Source organism: Urocampus carinirostris, chromosome 18 (genome assembly GCF_059441175.1).
Source record: "Urocampus carinirostris isolate Australia breed hairy pipefish chromosome 18, RoL_Ucar_1.0, whole genome shotgun sequence".
NCBI lineage: Eukaryota > Metazoa > Chordata > Actinopteri > Syngnathiformes > Syngnathidae > Urocampus > Urocampus carinirostris.
The window spans coordinates 17,665,315-17,685,688 of record NC_142366.1 but is presented as its reverse complement, the minus strand read 5'-3'; the positions used below and the strand labels follow the sequence as shown (position 1 = coordinate 17,685,688).

Here is a 20,374-nt window from a genome sequence, read left to right as displayed (position 1 = left end):
TGGAGGAGGGGTCGCATGCATAATCTTTGCAGCTTTTCTCTCTTTATTTATCATTTTCTGACTTTCATCGCAAATTGCATTAAATTCCCTGGCATCTGCGACTTGATTTGCTAACGAGGCCCTGGTTTTCTAAAGAGATGTGTACTTTCACCGTTAGGGGGCGATCTCAGAGCGCAAAAGGAGCTCAAATAAAGAGGGGGGGAGAGGAAAATAAAGAAAAAAAGCAGCCAGGCTCCTGCAAGCTTGACTAAAAAGTAGTTTTGGAACCAAGCGGGGAGCACACTTGACTGAGTGCAAAATCTGGGCGACAACCTTGACTCTACGGTCACCTCGGCGTCCTATGAAAATGCTCTGGAAATTAACTGATAATATTAAATATGAAGATTGCGAGGTAAGGGATTCCTTCTTTCTGTTTGTTATCCGATGCTGTCATTTTCCATTGAACTAGGCGGGAGTCTTATTGCATTTTAGGGAGGGGGGGTTTGATTATTTTGACGCGTGAAAAACACGTGTCAATCAACACAATTAATAAATAATAATAACAACAACAATAATTTCAAGAATGAAAAACAATCCTCAAAAAACACTAAAAAGGATTCTACGAATTGATTAAACCTGGTTACCTTGACAAGGTGTGAGGTTTTCAATATATTTTAATTACAATTTTAATTACAATTACAATTCCTACTACTGTACTATAATAATAACAAAACACAAGATGGGCTTACTCTAGACGTATTCTGACCCTGTGTCATGACGTTCATGTTATTAATAAGCAATATTTTTTCCAAACATCTTGGATATTTCAAGAAATACAACAAAAAAGTATAAAATCTCTAACAAATATATCATAAAAACTACAATTCCTTAGAAATGAATTATAATAATAACTATATGATTAACAATTTGAAATCATACTATATTTGTTTGTATTGTATTTTTTTTATTCAAACGCATATTTGAAACCATTCACATATTTTGTTATAATAATACTAATAATAATTTATATCATTTATATTATAATTAATAACATTTATATTTATATTCAGGTTATTTTGCACTGAAAGGGGAAGCCTTCCGATTGCATAATGACAATTAAGGATAGAGCCAAATTGAATCGTCACATATAGGTTACTTGAAATGTTTTATTGAGTTTATGCAAGTTTTATTTACTTTGCATTTAATTATTATGATAAATTAACATTAAGTTCAATATAATTCATACACACTACTGAAAGAAATTATTGAATCGCTTGAGTAAAGAAGCTTTTAGGTCTATTCTATTCTATTCTATTCTATTCTATTCTATTCTATTCTATTATATTATATTATATTATATTATATTATATTATATTATATTATATTATATTATATTATATTATATTATAATAAGTTGCATATAGTTTGATATGAAAAAAACTCAAATTTGTATCAAATATTTGATGTTTCGCGTGCAATTCGAGTCGTGAGATCACGCTATATGGCTATTAGCGTGTGCATGCGTGCATTTGTGTGTAAATATAAATAAAACGTATGTGACTAAGCGGCGGCTGCTGTTGTGGCCATAGACAAAAGTTATCAGGGACTTGTTTGGGAGTGGAGAAGCCAGTTGGACGTGTTTTTTTACTGCAAGCTTGCCTTTGCAGGGCGACAAACGAATTGGTGGGGAACGAATAATTATATTCGTTGAAAAATAAAGAGGAAGTGTTTATAAGTCGAGGTTTTGAGGGTGTTTTTATTGCGATTGCAAATGTCGCAAGGTGAGACGCTGGTTTTAGACCATATTTGGTTACCAAGAATGGCTGAGAAGCTTCTTTGCTGACTTTTTTTGGGGATGATATATCATATTTTTGGATTGATTGGAGTTCCATGGGAGATGTATCGGGAAACAAAAGATCTGGAAGCAAGAACAAGTCGCTCCACACGGCCATGGCTTCATCCTCAGAGGTGCACTCACTTTCTTTCTTGCATTTTTTTCCTGCTCTGGTCTGGGACCCCTTTTAAAATCCCCTCCCCTCCTCGCTTCACCCCCTCCTCTCGTTCTGATTCGTCAAAAGAGAGCGAATGTCCCTCTTTTTTGTCTTTCTCTCTCCTTCCTCGCCCCTTTCTATCGCTCTCTCTTCGCTCCCTCTCTCTCTGATTAGATATTCCGATTCCTCCTTTCAATGGACGTCATTTAAGCGCAGACTCTGTGCCCCTGACTTGCGTCCACAGCTCTACGAACCGTTTCCGAATATACTCTTTTTAGGGGGTTTACCAAACCTCTTTCACCACACAATCTTGATTTTTTTCCCGAATATTTGAATGGTTCCGATGGTGGTGCTCCATGGCCGGGTTCTGATAGGAATCCTGGAGGGAGGAAGACGAAGCGGCTAATATGAGCTGGAGCGAAGGGACGCCAGCTCGTTGAAAAAGAGAAGAACAACTTTTTTTGCCCTGTTTCGGGGCGTTTCAACCCTGACTTCCTCGTGTTTTTATTTTTCCAAACGAAAGGCAACGGGGATGTACTTTATTTCTAATGGATTATCGCTCTCTTGTTGAAGCACCTATCTGATCTGCAAGGGGAGCCCTTTTTCTCCTGAGGGGGGACGGGGGATTTTTATTGTTTGTTTTTTATAAATATCTCGTCTCCAAATCCCATTTTTTCTCGTATATTTTTCTCTGAACACATCTTATGATGCTAGTGCACAGTTTTTCCGCTATGGTAAGTTAATTTGTTATGATTAATGTGCAATATAATTGGTTATTTTAGGAGAAGTCGCGTGCGTAAATTGCAAGTGTAATTTGAGCGAAACACGCAACACCATTACAAAAACAGATCTTTTTAAACAAATACTTAACGTACATTTTTTTAAATCCATCCTTTTCAAACAAATGGAATGAGAATAAAAACTGGGAATATAATTATTTGAACAAGATTCAAAATAATAGAAACGACAAACTTGTGTTCAAACTAAACAAGTGCATACAATTGAAAATATATAGGTATATATTGTATTGTTGTTGCTGCTAAATGTTATTGCACTACTTTTCATTGCACTACGGTTGTGATGCACCATTCTTCCATTGCACTATTATTATAACACAGGCCAGTTTCATATAACTACTTTGTAAATATTTGGACCTGTTTATCCTAACTGTCTTTTATCTTATTTTTCTCTTTATTGTTATTTTTGACATGTTAGTCTAATCTAGTTGTATGTAATGTTTCACAACGTTGATTACAACGACAATAAAGACTGTTCAAATCTGGGAATAGAACCATATAAGACATAGGGAAAATGGAAAACAATCATGGGACGCAATTGTTCAAAAAATATACTAAAAACGAAATAAAATGTGAAAAATCTTAGAACCTGTTTATTGATTAAAACACAACAATACAACATAAATCGGAAGAAAATCATTACAAAGATCCTGGAAATGAAAATACATTACAAATTGAATAAAATATGCGCATTTCTCAACAGGACCGCCACGACGGCACCAGTAACGGCACGGCGAGACTACCTCAATTGGGTGGTGTGGGCCAGAGTCCGTACACTAGCGCGCCGCCGCTTTCCCACACGCCCAATTCTGACTTCCAGCCCCCGTATTTCCCTCCACCCTACCAGCCCATTTACCCACAGTCTCAGGACCCTTATTCGCACGTCAACGACCCCTACTCCCTCAATTCGTTGCATGCACAACCGCAGCCGCAGCATCCGGGCTGGCCCGGCCAGAGGCAAAGCCAAGAAAGCGGCCTCTTGCACCAGCACCGCAGCCTTCCGCACCAATTGTGTCGGGACTACCGACGGGAGGTACTCCTACCCTCCGGCCACGGCCTTGACACCGGACTGTCGGACTCTATCTCCATCCATGGAATACCTCACTCTTTAGAAGACGTCCAGGTGAGCCCTAAATTTTCCTAACTGATGCGTAATTACGCACACTAACGAGTTAAACCACACTACACAATACGTATTTCAATATAATCGAACGCAATCAACATTTATTTCCTTGAATTTCTTTTAATAATAATCATTGAGTGAGCCCCGAGTGTTGATAATTAGTGTGTAATTGTGCACACGAATGAGTGAAACCACACCGAACGATATATATTTGAATACGATTAATTGGAATAAACAATCCTTGAATTTTGTTGAAATAAACATCGTTGAATATGCCCCAAATTTTACTAATTGTTGCACAATTACGCACACGGTTTACTTAAACAGCGCCAAACAATACGTATTTTAACACTATTGAATAAAATCAACATCTTTGTCCTTGAATTTCGTTTTAATACTCATAATTGCGTGGGCACAGAATGATCCTAATTGGTACTTAATCACGCATGCGAATAAGTGCAACAATACCAAAGAATGTGTATTTTAATACTATTATCCGAACTCAAAATGATTATCCTTAAATTTTGTTTTAATAATCATCATTGAGGATTATTGTCTTTCCTAATTGGCGCGTAATGACGCACAAGAATGAGTCTAACAATACCAAAACAATATGTTTCTTAATATACTATGAGATGAAATCAACATTTTTTTGTCTTTAAATTTTGATTTGAGATAGCCCCGAACGTTCCCACGAATTAGTGGGGAAAAAAACAATACGATGTGTATTTTAATATCATGGAATTAAATGAACATTTTGTCCGAAAAAAAAAAATCGTTTAACACTCGTCATTGAGTGAGCCTGGAATGTCACTAATTGGTGTGGAATTACGCACACGATTTAGTGAAACAATAACAATGTTTTCCAATCTAATTAAAATAAATAAACCTTTTTGTCCTTAAATTTTGTTATAATTATTATCACCGAAGATTATTTTCATGAAAATGTGGGATTTATTTTTGAAAAAAATAAACGAATTAAGAACGGCATTGCTTTAAATCGGTATAAAAAAGACTTAATTAGTTCATAGGTCTTTTAATAGGTCTGCTGTCGTAATTACTATTCAATCAAGATCTGAAGTAGTGTATGTGTGAGAGAGGGCAGAATTAGGTCAGGATTATGGGGCGACGCAGCTTCGTTATTTAAGTCTGACATTGTCTTGCGGTTTCGTAAAAAAACACATAATTCGATTAAAACACCACATTGTGTTCGATGATAGTATTAATATCCACGACGATAATACTACTAATAATACTAGAATTGGAGTTGTGTGTGTCCTTGACGCCTTTGTGTCCTAAATACGCTCTTTTTTCCTGCCTTTCTTTCACAGCCTGTTGAGGATCAAGGAATTCACATTCCCGACCAGACTGTAATTAAAAAAGGTAGGCAATTTTCTTCGGAAATAGATCACGCCCGGTTCTGCGCGTTTCCACGCATACACGCACGGTCCCTTCCGCTCCAGTAGAACTCAACGCCGTAATGCCTGACTGATCCTAATACGCGCTATAGCCTATTTTTCATTACATGCTTTCCAAGTGCATCAAACTGGGTTGCGGACCCCTCCTCCCCTGCACCAGTTTCGTCTTTTTTCCCCTTCCCCTTCGCTGATGGAATTTACTGTCAGCGTTTCACGTCGTGACTCGAGTGGGGCTGGTGGGCTCGCATCGAATTAATGGCCTGGTCCCGGGTTCCAGCAATCACGCGTGCTCAAAATGGAACCAAGGTGGAAAAAGGAGCGTTTGAAATGCGTTTCTAAATCCATTTGAGTTGGATTATATGCTGCAAGGGCGTCATTTTGGAGTGGGCAGAGGGGACATGCGTGTCCCCTTAATAATATCGAACGATCATTGTATGTGATTACTTAAAAAAATGCGCTATGTCCCCACCAAACCTACGCCCTTAATACACTGCTTTTTGTGCGTGGAAACCAGAGCGCCTGTGTTATTTTTTCACCCTATTTATTTACTTCACAAGATTATCGTTTTTAATTCCACGCAACGTGATAATTGGCCTCTTAAATGCGTAATCTCCAGAGTTCGTTTGGCTGCCATTGTCTGGATGAGGCTCCCCTGAGCCATTAATGTCACAATTGATCTATCCAAACGCGCGCTCGGGCGCTCTTTTGTCTCCAGTTAGACCAGCCGATTTATGGGCGTTTTACTTATACCTTTTTGAGGTAGAAATCTTCATTTTGGAGAGTACATATGCTTGTTAGACCAGCCGATTGATATGTTTTACCTATCGGCTACGTTTTAAAAAAATTGGGGGGAAATAACGAGAAAATTATTTAATTGAATTCAGTGTTTTTTACGGATATATTATCTTTACACGTGTCCAAAATTATATTGTGTTAGCGCCTAGGGCGTATGTTTTGGCATTGATGGGGACATAGCTTATTTTTAAGTGATTAAATAATATCGGTTGGGACAAAACCAGGGTATAAGGCATAATCATTTTAGCGAATCACATAATATTGGTGGGGAAACTACGCCCTTGCGTTCTCAGGTTGAAATCTTATATTTTCATTTGTCGAAAAAGATGCTGTGTTTTCGTAAAATGGGAAAAAGAATCGAGCAAATTGCTCAATCAAATTTAGGCTTTGATGATAGTATACAATGGACACTCATAATCTCAGGGGAATTCATAATTTCAAGGTCCCAAATTGATTGGAATTGTATTTATGTTTTGAGCGGTTAGGACAATGGCCTTAAATGTCCAAAATGTGCATCAATTAAAAACATGAAATATGTATTTTAGAGATGTAAACCAAAGAAAATTCATATACCCCGCCACATCTGAGGATACGTGGCACAGAAAATGGATGGATGGATGAAAGATTAATATATCAATAGTTAATCTAAGTACTATATGTTATAGGAGTCACTAGCTAGTACTATAAGAGTAAAATACTGTTTCTTCGTTTTCTAATTTTAATTGGTAGGGCAAGGTTCTTCTTTCTTTTGTTTCAATTCTTGCCAAGGAGCAAAATTAAATAAAGTAGGCCGGGGGTTATAAACCTGCGGCTCTAGAGCTGCTAGTGCCGCTTCAGAGGCTCCTATAGGAGCTTATTCAGATATGGTGGAGGGTTTTATATATATATATATATATATATATATATATATATATATAATGTAAAGCTATCTCTATAGGTTAACTAACATGATGCAAATAATCTAAATATTTTCTAGTACTTTAAAAATGTTTAGAATAACTATTATATAAGAAATACTATTTTTTATATACGAACCCCTTTTTGTTTGTTGTATAAATAGGGTTTTAATTTCTTGCTGCTCCAGATATATTTATTTCCTCGTTCTTTGGTTGGTTATGGCCCTTTTGATATTTTAGGTTGCTTGTTCCTGGGGTAGGTACTTAAAACCTCCAGCTTCAGCCTACAACTGGATATTATAGCCAAAAAATATTAAAATAATTAAAGAATGAGTGAATGAAAAATATAAAGAATAAAATAGAATAGAATTTAAAAAATAAATACAAACAAGTCAATAAAAAATAAAGAAAGGAGGAAAAATGGATGAACAAAGAAAAAGTAGAGAGGATAAAGAAAATAAAATGGAGAAAGAAAAAGTAAAGGAATAAAGAAAATAGCAATGAAAACAATACCTTGGGTACATGTTTACTAAGTTTGATTTGATTGTATTGTACAGCTGGTTTTGTGTGTAAATATTCTATTGTTTCTGTTTTAAATGGACGTTTGATGTTTTTGTGCTGTGCTCAAATAGAAAGCCACAAACACATAAACAAACACTTGTGAGACCGACCAATTTACGCGTACTTTACGCACATATTATATATAAATGTGTCGGGACAAAATATTGTGTTCACGCAAAAACAAAATAGAAATAAATGTATAAAAGAAATTGATCTCAGGCTTCGATGCTGCTATGACCTCTTGTCTCATTAGTTAGGGGTTTTCCATAGCATGAAATGTGTAGTTTGCGCGAAAAATGGAAAAGAATATAACACTTTCACGGAGTTCAGACTTTGATGAGAGTGCACACACGTGCTGCTCTAACCTCCCGTCTCATTTAGTTAAGGCTTTGCATTGCATGAAATTCACTGAGCACGACCTACTCTCCCCCCCTCCGCCCTTTCCTCCCTCTTTTTCTCCCTAGGTCCGGTATCTTTATCCAAGAATAACGTCTCCGGCATCCCCATCAATAAAGACGGCCTTTTCGGCGGCGTAGTCAACCCGAACGAGGTTTTCTGTTCGGTCCCGGGTCGCCTGTCCCTGCTCAGTTCCACATCCAAGTACAAGGTGACGGTGGCTGAGGTGCAAAGACGCCTCTCGCCACCCGAGTGTCTCAACGCTTCACTGCTGGGCGGCGTGCTCCGGAGGTGAGGATAAAGAAAATCCCCCCACCCCTGCTGCACCCCTTCTCAATTTTTTTTACTCTCTCTCTTCTTGTACCAAGAATAATTAAAATCGACCAAGCATGACACCTTTCAAAGCAGGAGGGGTGTGCGTTAAACTCCATATTAACTTCACCCTAGCCCCCTCTCCTCTCTCAAATTAATGGAGGCTGTTTCAAGCCCGGCTCTGTAGGCCCCACTGAAGGCATTACAGGCAAAAACATTGGTCTCTGGTGAACTCTCTCCTGAAGTGCTGCAGCCTGTAATGGAGCTGCCTATTAACTAGGGTTTTATTTATTCATTTTTGCACGGTATTTGCTATAGCGAGACACCAGGGCTCCATTTTTGGAGGGATGTGTAGAGGCACGTTTCCTTAACAAGGCCGTTTGAAGAAATTCTTTATAAAAAACTAAAAACAAAAACAAAAAACGTCTGAAACTGTCTTTGGATATAGAATGAGACATGAGAGATGTTGTGAATTAAAGAGATAAATATTGATCACATTGATTCGATTAAAAATGTGACATATTTTTGGCTACGGATCGTAAAACAAGTAAAACAAATGGTGGAATTCATATTTTTTAGGTGACACTTCGATAATATGCCGAATGCACATGTTCTTTCCAAGTATCTGGTATTAAATGATAGGAGTTTAGCGAGTAAATATAAAAAAAACGTTTGCAACAATCCATGACATGCTTTCCATTGTGTGCTACACAATCTAAGGGTATTTTCCAGATTAATTTTTGATCTAGAGGTTGCACAAAATCCTTTTTTTCGATCAACTTTTGTAAGATCTGAATTTTGTGGCGCTAGATAAACAAAATTGCAATTCTTTCTAAATACTAGGACTTTTAATTGAAAAAAATACAAATTAAAAATAAAGAAAACGTTTAAATCAGTCGTTGGTACTCAGCAAAGTATTCAACACTATCTATATTTTTTGCGCTATAAAATCTACATATTAGTTTTCATTATTTTGTCATTTTTTTGCTCGAAATACAATTTTTAAGATCAACTTTTGTGCAACAACTTTTGATCCATTTAGAGTCCACACTGGAAAAAAAACATTGAAAAAACCTTCATGACACGTGTTCCATTTTTTGAACTACATTATCTACAACCTTGCAAATCAAAGACACACTTAATGATCACCAACATTTTGCCACTCAATTAAAAATAATTATATGATTGTTTTGGGCCCCAAATCTCAGAAAAACGAACTCACAAATCTTTATATTGATTTTTACATTTGTTTTAGTCAAGTGACTGCATGAACTCAAATATTTTGGATCCAAATTTTTTAATAAACGTATGAAGATGATTTTAGGCTTGATTGATAAAAGTAAAATTGTACATTATTACCCACGGCCTAATGGCGAGAATGATAAAACTCAAAACAATGTTGAAAACTGTCTTTTGTACTTAACAATCCACGCCGCACTTTTTCATTATTATTATTATTATTGGAGTATCTGAAACAATGTAGATCAAAGACACGTTAATTGATACGATTCAAAAATGGCTATGTTTGGTTTTGAATCTTCAAAATAAATGTTCCTCTTAGATTTTGTCAAGTGGTTGAAGGAAATATATTTTAGATCGTTTTATATATAAAAATATTTATTTGGATGCAGAAGATTAGTACATAAACCATGATTTAGCGTACAAACCTTTCTCTTTGAATGTCATTTTTTTGTAAATTCTGTTGATTTAAGACTTTCCTTTCGAATCAATGTTTTTCCAAATATATGTTAATCCGTTTAGAGTTAAAGTGAACCATTTAAAGCTTTAAAACACATCTATTCTATGGTGGGTGGGTCGTGGGGGTATAATTTCCTGTGGTGTGTTTTGTGCAAGTACAGCCTGGTGGCGCCCATCCCTCTCCAGACCAATTGTGTTTTATAAATCCTAACATAAATGCATTTATGAATAATTGTCTAATACAATGTGTTTTATTTATTTCCAGGGCCAAATCTAAAAACGGAGGCAGATCCTTGAGGGAGAAATTGGATAAAATCGGCTTGAATTTACCTGCGGGCAGACGCAAGGCAGCGAACGTCACCTTGCTGACGTCACTAGTAGAAGGTGAGTCAAGCTGTGATGCAAATCGCGTTTTTTAACGCGATATTTATTAGGGCGCTGTTTTTTTCCCTAGCTTTTTTCCTCTGTGTGTTGGAAATCAGCATATGCACTCATGCGTGTAATGTGGAGCGACTTTGCCTTGCAAGTAATAAAGCATGAAGGGTGTGTGTGCGTGTCTTTGTGCGTGTCTTTGTGCGTGTGTCTTTGTGTGTGTGTCTTTGTGTGTGTCTTTTTGTGTGTCTTTGTGTGTGTTTGGTGTGTGTGTGTGTGGCAAGTGCTGGTAATTCTCGTTGCTTTTCCTGCAACAGCCTCACGCTTCCAAGTCTACGGCTGGCCTACTTTTACGCGCGGAGGGGGTGACTAGGAGTGTCGTGTTAATTATTGGGTGCTGCTTGTTTATTGGGTGCCGCTGAGCCGCTTCACCACGCGGACGAAAATCGATCGATTTATTGCTGTGAACATTAATAACGGCTCGTTTGAATGACATTTTTTGTGTGTGTAAAAACATGTCATGCTTTAGTGGTCACTCTTGCAGAAGTTTTAGATTGTGAAGGAGAATTTTGGAGTAAAAAACACAGTTTAATCGGTGCATGCTGGTTGCAAGAGTGAAAAGAGTGACTTTTGCTGTTAGGTTGAAGTCGAATTTGCATAATAGTTTCTCCTCATGGGGGGACACGCCCCCTCAGTCATGCCGAAACTACACCCTTGAAAAAATGTGATGCCTCAGTGGTCTGTTGTTATCATTGTTGCAGAAATTTTGGATTCCGGAGGAGAATTTTGGTTTTAAATCAACTGGGCGTCCAATAGGCCTCAGTTTTATTGGCGCATGCTCGTTGTGGGAGTGGAACATTGATCAGTTAGATTGAATAAAAAATGTGAAAAAGGTAAAATTTGAGTGAAATTTGCATTTCTGCATGACTGTTGGTTGTGGATTGTTATCGCTCATGTCAAAGGCGTAGGCATTGGTGAGGATATAAGTGCATATTTTAACATTTGATCAAATCATTTTGGAGGGGACAAAATACAGTTTTTTTCGTTATTGGTGCGGACACGACCCCTCTGTCCATGCCAAAACTATACGCCTCTGAAAAATATGAGGCCTAAGTGGCCTTATTGGCTGCAATTTAAGCAGTGCAAGCTTGTTGCAAGAGTTAAACCAGTGACGTTTGCAGTAAAATCGAATAACAAACGCAAAAAAGGTGAAATTTAAAGGAAATTTGCATATGAGCATGACACTGGGTTGTGGATTTTCATTGTTAATCAAAATAGTGTAGGTATGGTCATGGAAATTGCGTATTTTTGATTTCATAATATTGGTGTGGACAAAACAATGATTTCACTATTTTAGTGGAGACACATCCCCTCCGTCCATGGCAAACCTACGCCCTTGAAAAATGCGATACTTTAGTGGTCTTGCATGCTTGGCCATTGCTGCAAAATTGTCGATAATGAATTTTAAATTTAAAGAACGGTGCGTCCAATAAGTTGAAGTGTCACTGAGGTATGCACACTGTGGGAGTTAAAACAGTGTTTTTTGCATATATATTAAATAAAAATGTAAAGAAGGGAAAATTTGAGTGAAATTTGCATATCAGCATGACAATGGGTTGTGGATTTTCATCGCTAATCGATGACTGGCTGCCTAACACGATGTTTAATCCATATTTTAACCTAGTTATTATTTATTTCATCATTGCATCTATAGGATGCAGGATAAAGAGGATATTTCCTTTTCATTAAATATATTTAATGTGCTTTGATTGCGTTTTGATCAAATCGATTAATTTAATCATAATATTGCGTTGGAAATAAAATATTTAGTAACAAGCAAAGGTACATGAATCTCATGTTTTCTTTTTCTTTTTGCAGGCGAGGCGGTGCATCTTGCAAGGGATTTTGGTTACGTGTGCGAAACCGAATTTCCTGCCAAAGCAGTAGCTGAATATGTAAACCGTCAGCACTCCGACCCAAACGAACAAGTCCAAAGAAAAAACATGCTACTGGCTACCAAGTAAGTGCACGCTGTGTATTTTTTCACGAGCTTGACGTTTATAAGAAAGAAACAACTGCAAAAATTGAGAGATTTATTTCCCCCCGTTCTATATCAACCAACAAAAACGAATTCTCCATCCATTATTCGTACCGATTATCCTCAATAGGGTCGCGGTGGTGCTGGAGCCGATCCCAGCTATCTCTGGGCAGTGGGACAGCCAATCGCAAGGCAAAATGAATTCTCAATTCCTCAAAATATTTAGAAGGAAGGAAAAACGAGGTTTAGTCAACGAAACACCAAAATAATTGATTTTAACACTATCCTAGTAAACATACTGTCCTTATATACAGAATGTAAAATGTATGTAATGGATTGGGTTACATTTTACAAAGTTTTTTTAGTCGTACTCTCACTTACGAGGCAACCAAGAAGAACTCGGGATAGCTTTCAAGAATCAATTATTTTTTGCAGTTTTAAGAAACAAATATTTTCTACCTTTTCAAGTGTCAATTCTTTTCAACACTGGGAAGATATTTTACTCCTACCGTTGTTGCAATAACTCTTAAACGAATATGTGAGAAAGACAGTTCAAACAAACCTATGTGAATTCTGTTTTTCACCGATACTGAAGGTTATCCTGTTCCCTTTTACTCTGTTCATTGTTGGAATAACACCAGAGGAGTTAAAACACTGGTAAATTTACTGTTTATCTGAGGTGAGCCATTAGGCCTATTGATAAATACTAATGTTAGTTATCTTTTTTGGTTCTAGGTCAAGTTTGCGGTGTCTGTCTCTGTTGTTTTACTCGTTTAAGAAAAAAAAACACACTTTAATTACTTTAAGTACTCTATATTTTTGGGGTTAACAACTTAACATCAATATATAATTAGATGTGTTTTTCCCCAGGGAAATACTAATAACGAGTGTATTTCAGTTGATAGTGATATTACTGGATTTTCTTCCTTGCGGTGATATTAAATTGATGGCCCATTTGCATCGGGTGACTTTGATTACAAAGAGGACTAACAATAATAGTAATAGCATAAATAGCAACAGTTTCAATGAATGGATTTCTACAGTCATTGAAATACGTTCAATCGATGTAGTTCTATTAAATATGATTAAATTAAAACACATAAATAGTATTGCACTATTATTAACATTTAAGCCAGTTTCCATGCACTACCTTGTAAATATTTTTGCCTATTTATTCTGACATTCTTCTCTTAATTTTATTTTTCTCTTTTAATTCTTTCTTACATGTTTATCCTAATCTCGTTGCAGACAAGGTTCACTAACGCTGTTATCGATGACGATAAAGATAATTCGAATTCTAATACGAATATTTATAAGACATAGTAATACAATGCACTAATTGTATTGAATACTGCTCGGTTGAATCGAAACAAATGGTTTGGTCAGAAATTACTCAGAAGTGCCACTTGTTTTGATACAAAATGGTACAAACCAGCGTCAAATTTGGCCCACTAGCTATAATATCGATTTTTTTAAAACCCTCTTTTCAATTAATGAAGTAATCAATACAGGTAATTACTCTATATAAAGTATAATCAAATTAAATCATATTTCACTACTTTCGTTACGATCTAGAAAGGAATGGATTCGAACTCACATCTATAAAAGGCCCATGAGACAATGCTGAGAGAAGCACAAGAGAAACATGAGCACGCAATGATCTGAAGTTTTTAATTAGATCTACTGGAGATAGTCAAAGTCAGGCACCAAATGCAAAGCACCCACCATAGCAGTGTTAGCTGACTAGCATTAATCAACCAGAGAACATTGTGGAAACCCATCCACTTCAAATAAAAGTCACGGATATGTTTTTAAAGCAATATGAAAAATATGAAATGAAGGGAAACACCCTTTGGGTGTCTTTGCAGGGGATTGGTCAAGTTTTATCTCCTTTTTATAATAAATAGGAAATCCAACAGCAAATTTCCTGTATTAAGGTCATTTTCTTTAAAAATAGAGCCAGAAAGACTTTCAAATCATTAAATCAATTATTTTAATTGCTGATTGTGTGCTGTATTTGTCACTTTCCCGTCTGCGTGCGTTTCTCTGAGTTAAATAAATTCTATTGCTAATTTTATGTTTAAGTTTTTCATTTTTTTAAATAAATGCACAGTTGATAAATGGTAAATGATCTGCATTTATATAGCGCTTTTCAAGTCAATGAAGACCTCCCAAAGCGCTTTACAATGTGCTTCACACTTACCCATTCACACACACACTCACACACCAACAGGGAGTCAGCCATGCAAGGCGCCCACCTGCTTATTGGGGGCAATAGGGATTCCGTGTCTTGCCCATGGACACAGAGAAGCCAGGAATCGAACCTGCGATCTCTTGATCCCAAGACAAGTGCTCTACCTCTTGAGCTAATGCACCTATTAACATAAACACCACAAAAGATTAAATCTTAGTGAAGGAAAAAAAAACATTCAGAAAAAATACCCCCTCAATTTTATAATCAAATCTTACATCCCCGACTCATAATTGGTGAGCCTTTAGAAGACCCCCAACCCTACAGCTTAGACATTTTATGCTGTTAAATTGACTAGTTAGGCTTCCGTGAGAGTGCTTTTTTATATGGGTTTGACACCCGTGGCATAGTGTGACAAAATTTAGCTGCACACCCGTTTTTTAATACAACTTGCAAGGTATATATCAAGACCTGTTCGAAAACAGTCTGACTAATTTGCCGCCATTTTGTAAAATGAAATGAAGAATCTGAAAACCAATGGAACAGTTGCATGACACTTGTGTAATCTTGATTTTGACACGAAAAACTAGCGTGCTAACGGTGTGTTTCACCCATGCCTGTCCTCCCCCCACCACAGGCAAGTGTGCAAGGAGTTCACGGACCTGTTGTCCCAGGACCGCTCGCCCCTGGGGAATTCTCGGCCGCAACCCATCCTGGAACCCGGCATCCAGAGTTGCTTGACCCACTTCAGCCTCATCTCGCACGGTTTCGGGACGCCGGCCCTGTGCGCGGCCGTCACGGCCCTGCAGAACTATTTAACCGAAGCCATCAAAGCCATGGACAAAATGTACCTCAACAACAACCCCAACAGTCACTCGGATAACGGCACCAAAGGCGACAAAGACGAGAAGCACAGAAAGTGATATCCAGAACCTTCTCCTCCAAAAGGGGCCAAATCCCAGTTTTTTTGTTACCACCCCCACCAAGGTGGTCCTCCATTCCGAACTTTCGATTTTTCCTCAGCTAAGGTCCGAATATGGCGCGAAAAAACGCTTTCCTGTGAAGCGGCACATCCATCAGACATTGAGAAGGTGCCGCCAAGCCGTTTCGGTACAGTAGTCTAACAGGGTGGTCCTTACATTTCGAGGGGGGTTCACGAAATATTTCGATAAGCAAAGGCCTGAATATGTTGTGAAACGATGAGAAAGCATATTTTGTGAAGTTTCCGATGCGTCGGACATCTTTAAAAGGTTCCCCCAGGCTAATTGGGCTCTGTATTGCCACACCCTGCTGTCCATAAGTGCCAAAATCTGGCTCGTCTCTTACACCTTTTGAACCTTAGTCTGCATTTCTATAGCGCTTTTCTAGTCAATGAAGACCTCCCAAAGCGTTTTACAATGTACTTTACACTTACCCATTCACACACATACTCACACACCAATGGCGGCCATACAGCCATGCAAGGCGCCAACCTGCTTATTGGGGGGCATTAGGGATTCAGTGCCTTACCCAAAGACACTTCGACATATAACACGGAGGAGCTGGGATTCGAACCTGCGATCTCTTGATCCCAAGACGAGCGTTTGCTACCTTGAAAAGGGGGCTAAGAGAGTTGCTCGCCATGTTAGTAAATACTAGCATTTTGGTGGCTACCTCACTTTAGCAGCTAACATGACTTTTGAAGCTAATGCTAATGAATTAAGCTGGTAATGCCAGTGTCCTGGAACTTAACTAATAATGTTAGCATTATGTGAAAAAAAGTTGTTTATCTCACAGAGTGGAGAATATACCATTAAAAAGGGCGCGGAAAAAACATCCCACCCACTAGCACTGAAAAAAAACGGCGATCAAATGAAGAAGGTGCTGTATCTGAGTCCGATCAGAATTCTTCTCCTGCTACTGATAACCATGGAAAACAGTACTGTCAGTTTCAAGTAGGTGAGCAAACCCCCACCCCAAAACATGTCCAGGTGAGGAATGGGTACCACCAGGTTGTACTTGCCCAAGACACACCACAGCAGGTGGTGCCCTGACAACCCTGGCGGTTAAGGGATCCTGAACTTTGAATATAAGCTATCAGAACAAGGATTTTATTGGAAAGTGCATTTAAAATTTTGATTCCAAAGACTCACAACGACAATAGATTTTCAAAATAAAAGGCAGAAAGACTTTTAAATTATGAAATAATGATTCAAATTAGTGTTTGCGTGGTATTTTTGTGACTTTCCAGTTCGCACAAATTACCCCGAGTTAAATAAACTAGTGGGAATTAATTCAATTGTTTCAATTGTTGGGCCTGCTGAACCACTAGCCGATGATGTGAAAGCAGCTGCCCTCCTTAAGGGAAATTCTAAGTTGGTTCTATCACATCCACAATCAATAAGTTTGAGGTCCTTCTTTTAAATGAATGAATAATATCCCTGGCGAATATATCAATCTAGCATTCTCAGCATGTCCAGGCAACAATAGATTTTCAAAATAAAAGGCAGAAAGACTTTTAAATTATGAAATCATGATTCAAATTAGTGTTTGCGTGGTATTATTGTCTCTTTCCAGTCCGCACAAGTTACCCCGAGTTAAATAAACTAGTGGGGATGAATTCAGTTGTTTCAATTGTTGGGCCTGCAGAACCACTAGCCGATGATGTGAAAGCAGCTGCCCTCCTTAAGGGAAATGCTAAGTCGGTTTTATCACATCCACAATCAAGAAGTTTGGGCTACTTCTTTTAAATAAATAGATAATTTCTGAGGAATATCTCCATCTATTCTTCTTAGCATGTCGAGGTAACAATCAATTTTCAAAATAAAATGCAGAAAAACTTTTATATTATGAAATTAATTGTTCAAATTAGTGTTTGCGTGCTTATTTTGTCACTTTCCAGTCTGCATGAGTTACCCCGAGTTAAATAAACTAGTCGAAATTAATTCAATTGTTGTTTCAATAGTTAGGACTGCAGAAACCCTGGCTGATGATTTGAAAGCAGCTGCCCTCCTTAAGGGAAGTACCGAGTCGGTTCTTTCACTTTTACAATAAATAAAAGAAGCTGTTCGAGGAGGTATCGAGCATAGTGGTGGATTCTGGGTAGGGGGTGGGATTTCCAGAAAACGTCAGGAGCCGGACTTCTGTCTCCAATACTTGGCTCCGCCCAAATAACGCCAGAAACTGAACAAAATAAGAGAGAAATAAAACAAGATACGAAAATAAAGTTTACTGTACAAGCCGGATCAGTAAACGGGAAATAATTACCTTTGATTTTTAGTACCATGCTATAATTTTAGTCTACCTGAGTACAACACATTTATTCGCAAACAATAGAAAAAAATGAACAGCTGTGTAAATGCAGCTTTACCCCTGAACCAACTCACCACAAATATTACAAATATAAACAAACTCAAGGGGGAGCTATAGATAGGAAAATGCTTGCCTCAGTTGTTGTACTGCTTTGAAATAAATACATGAGAAATGGAAAACAGGTCATTTCGATAGTATTAGTACTACCGAAGCTTAGAAAACACTACACGATATTCTCTGAGTCATCTTTGCTGCCCTCTATCAGCAAGAAAGATAATTTGGTTTGTTTTTATCTAAAAAAAAACATAACATTTGATAGTTAGCTAAAGACTTTCCCTTTTCATGTCATACTCAGATCAAGCCCGTGGGCCGTATGTTTACCATGCCCGTTTCACACTCGATGTGAGTCTTTTAAAAGCACTTTTCGGTAAACTATCCCTTTTTTAAAAGCAGAGCTCTGATTGGTTGGATTACCGGGCCAAATTGGATATGGGGTGTCTCTTAGAGAGGTCTGATCCATGTGAAACGTCAGAAAATGTCTTATTTTTTTCATGGTTTCACAACATAGTCACGCTTTTGCTTGTCGAAATATTCAGGTTGGGAATTCTCTCTCTCTCTCTCTCTCTCTCTCTCTCTCTCTCTCTCTCTCTCTCTCTCTCTCTCTCTCTCTCTCTCTCTCTCTCTCTCTCTCTCTCTCTCTCTCTCTCTCTCTCTCTCTCTCTCTCTCTCTCTCTCTCTCCCTCTCTCTCTCTCTCTCTCTAACTCTCCTATATTTATATATTTATATATAAATATATATGTACGAATAAGGACCACCCTGATCCCCACACATTCAATATAAATATTATAAATACTATTGATAAAGTCGTGCCATTTACTGATCATGCTTTTTTAACCACGCCCATTTTTGAGGGGCGTGGCTTGCTGGCGGGGAAAAAACAAGACACTTCCAGCAGCTGTATTATTATTATTATTATTATTACTGTTCTTCAAAAAAACGAGAAAAAAAAAATAAACAAAACAGCTGCGGGACGAGCTAAAGAAGAAGTCTTAATTTTTCTCCTTTCTTTCCTAACGGGACTGAACTCCATTTTGAATTTTACCAGTAAAACAGTGAAAAAAGAAGAAGCCAAAAAAATGGACGATTTCTTCTATCAGTATTGTGAATAACAACACGAGGGGGATTGAACAGAGATCCTCTTCTTCCTTCTTCTTGGCTTTTAAACAACTTGAACTTTTTTTTTGTTTTTTTTTTAACACGATTCGCGGTTATATAAGGGAATCGGTGTTTATGTATGTATATATTTATTTATGTGTAATTTAATGGGAATTGTAAATATGGTGCGTTTGTTGAAACCGGTTTTTTTTTTAATTTATCTGGTGCCCTCCTGTTTTAGTGGGTTTTAATATTCGGTTAGTTCTTCATGTGATTCAATGGTTCTTAGGAGAAAAAAACAAGAAGTTTGGGGTCCTTTTTTTAAATGCAAAAAAAAAGAAAAAAAAAAGAATAAAAAATAATTCTCTGGGATATTTCAATCCAGCCCTCTTGTAGCATGTTTGAGGCGACATTGAAGCAAGTGAACAAATGGAATAGAAATAAACTTCCACCTCTCTGTATCTTCCATTCCGTTTCTTCGTTTATTTTCCTTTTTTTGTGTCGTGTCGATAAAAAAAAATCAGAAAAAAAATCATCATCACAGGGCCATGAAAGCAAGGGCGTAGGTTTGGTTTTAAAAAAAAGTGAGATTAGCGTGTACAAAATCCATTATCTCAAGTACTTCACACGAAAACGAGTTCTCAATATTGGTGGGGACGCCTCCCCTCCCGCCCACGCCAAAACTACACCCTTGCATGAAAGCAATAAACGGTCCCCCCCCAAAAAAAAAACGTTATTGGATCCCCCCGGTAATCATGGAAAGAAAATCGGAGGCCATTTTAGATGTTATTGTATAGAAACGTGCTGGCAATAGTCCCCAATGCCTGTCAATGTATCATATTCCTTTGTTTCCCAGAAAAAAATAAATATTTGATACGCTTCATTTGTACTTTTATTTGTATTTTTTTTTTTAAAAAGAAGTATTTTATTTCCTTTCTGTTTCCCCGCACAGTAATTGAGTTGAAGTCTCCCTTGACGATATAGATCGCCTGAACTCAAATATAATAATAATATAAATAAAATCGTAATATTTGAAGTGAAAGGAAGCCCCCGAGGGTGTAAAAAACAGCCATTGCATTGTTTCAGACGTGCATCAAATATTTGTGATGTTGTTTTTCCTCTCAGTTTAATCACCGCCTTCGTTTGACCCCCCCCCCCCCCCCCGTGCATTCTGCAGAGATGCATGTAAAACTCGTTGCGTCATATCGCTTTTTTTATGATTATCACTGTTTCTTTTCTTGCAGGAACTCGTTTTTTGTGTGTTTTTGTGATTTCCCTGCGTGCATTCTGCAGAGATGCACGCAAAACCCGTCGCGTCATATCGCTCGTTTTTTTATCAGTCTTTCTTTTGTTGCAAGAA

The 20,374-nt window shown here is 37.6% G+C and overlaps 1 protein-coding gene across 2 annotated transcripts; it reads left to right on the top strand.

Annotated features, from left to right (window-relative positions):
• Positions 1 to 267: 267 nt before the first annotated feature.
• tfap2a (transcription factor AP-2 alpha) lies at positions 268 to 19,482 on the top strand. Of its 2 annotated transcripts, none has more exons than XM_088322202.1 (7): positions 268 to 391; positions 3,471 to 3,890; positions 5,222 to 5,273; positions 8,025 to 8,247; positions 10,232 to 10,350; positions 12,217 to 12,358; positions 15,205 to 19,482. In XM_088322202.1, exons 1-7 carry the CDS (start codon positions 341 to 343, stop codon positions 15,488 to 15,490), a joined length of 1,293 nt encoding a protein of 430 aa, XP_088178328.1. In that variant the 5' UTR covers positions 268 to 340; the 3' UTR covers positions 15,491 to 19,482. The 2 variants fall into 2 exon arrangements, with proteins under 2 accessions (XP_088178328.1, XP_088178329.1); XM_088322203.1 differs by lacking the exon at positions 268 to 391 and adding an exon at positions 2,191 to 2,704.
• Positions 19,483 to 20,374: the final 892 nt, after the last annotated feature.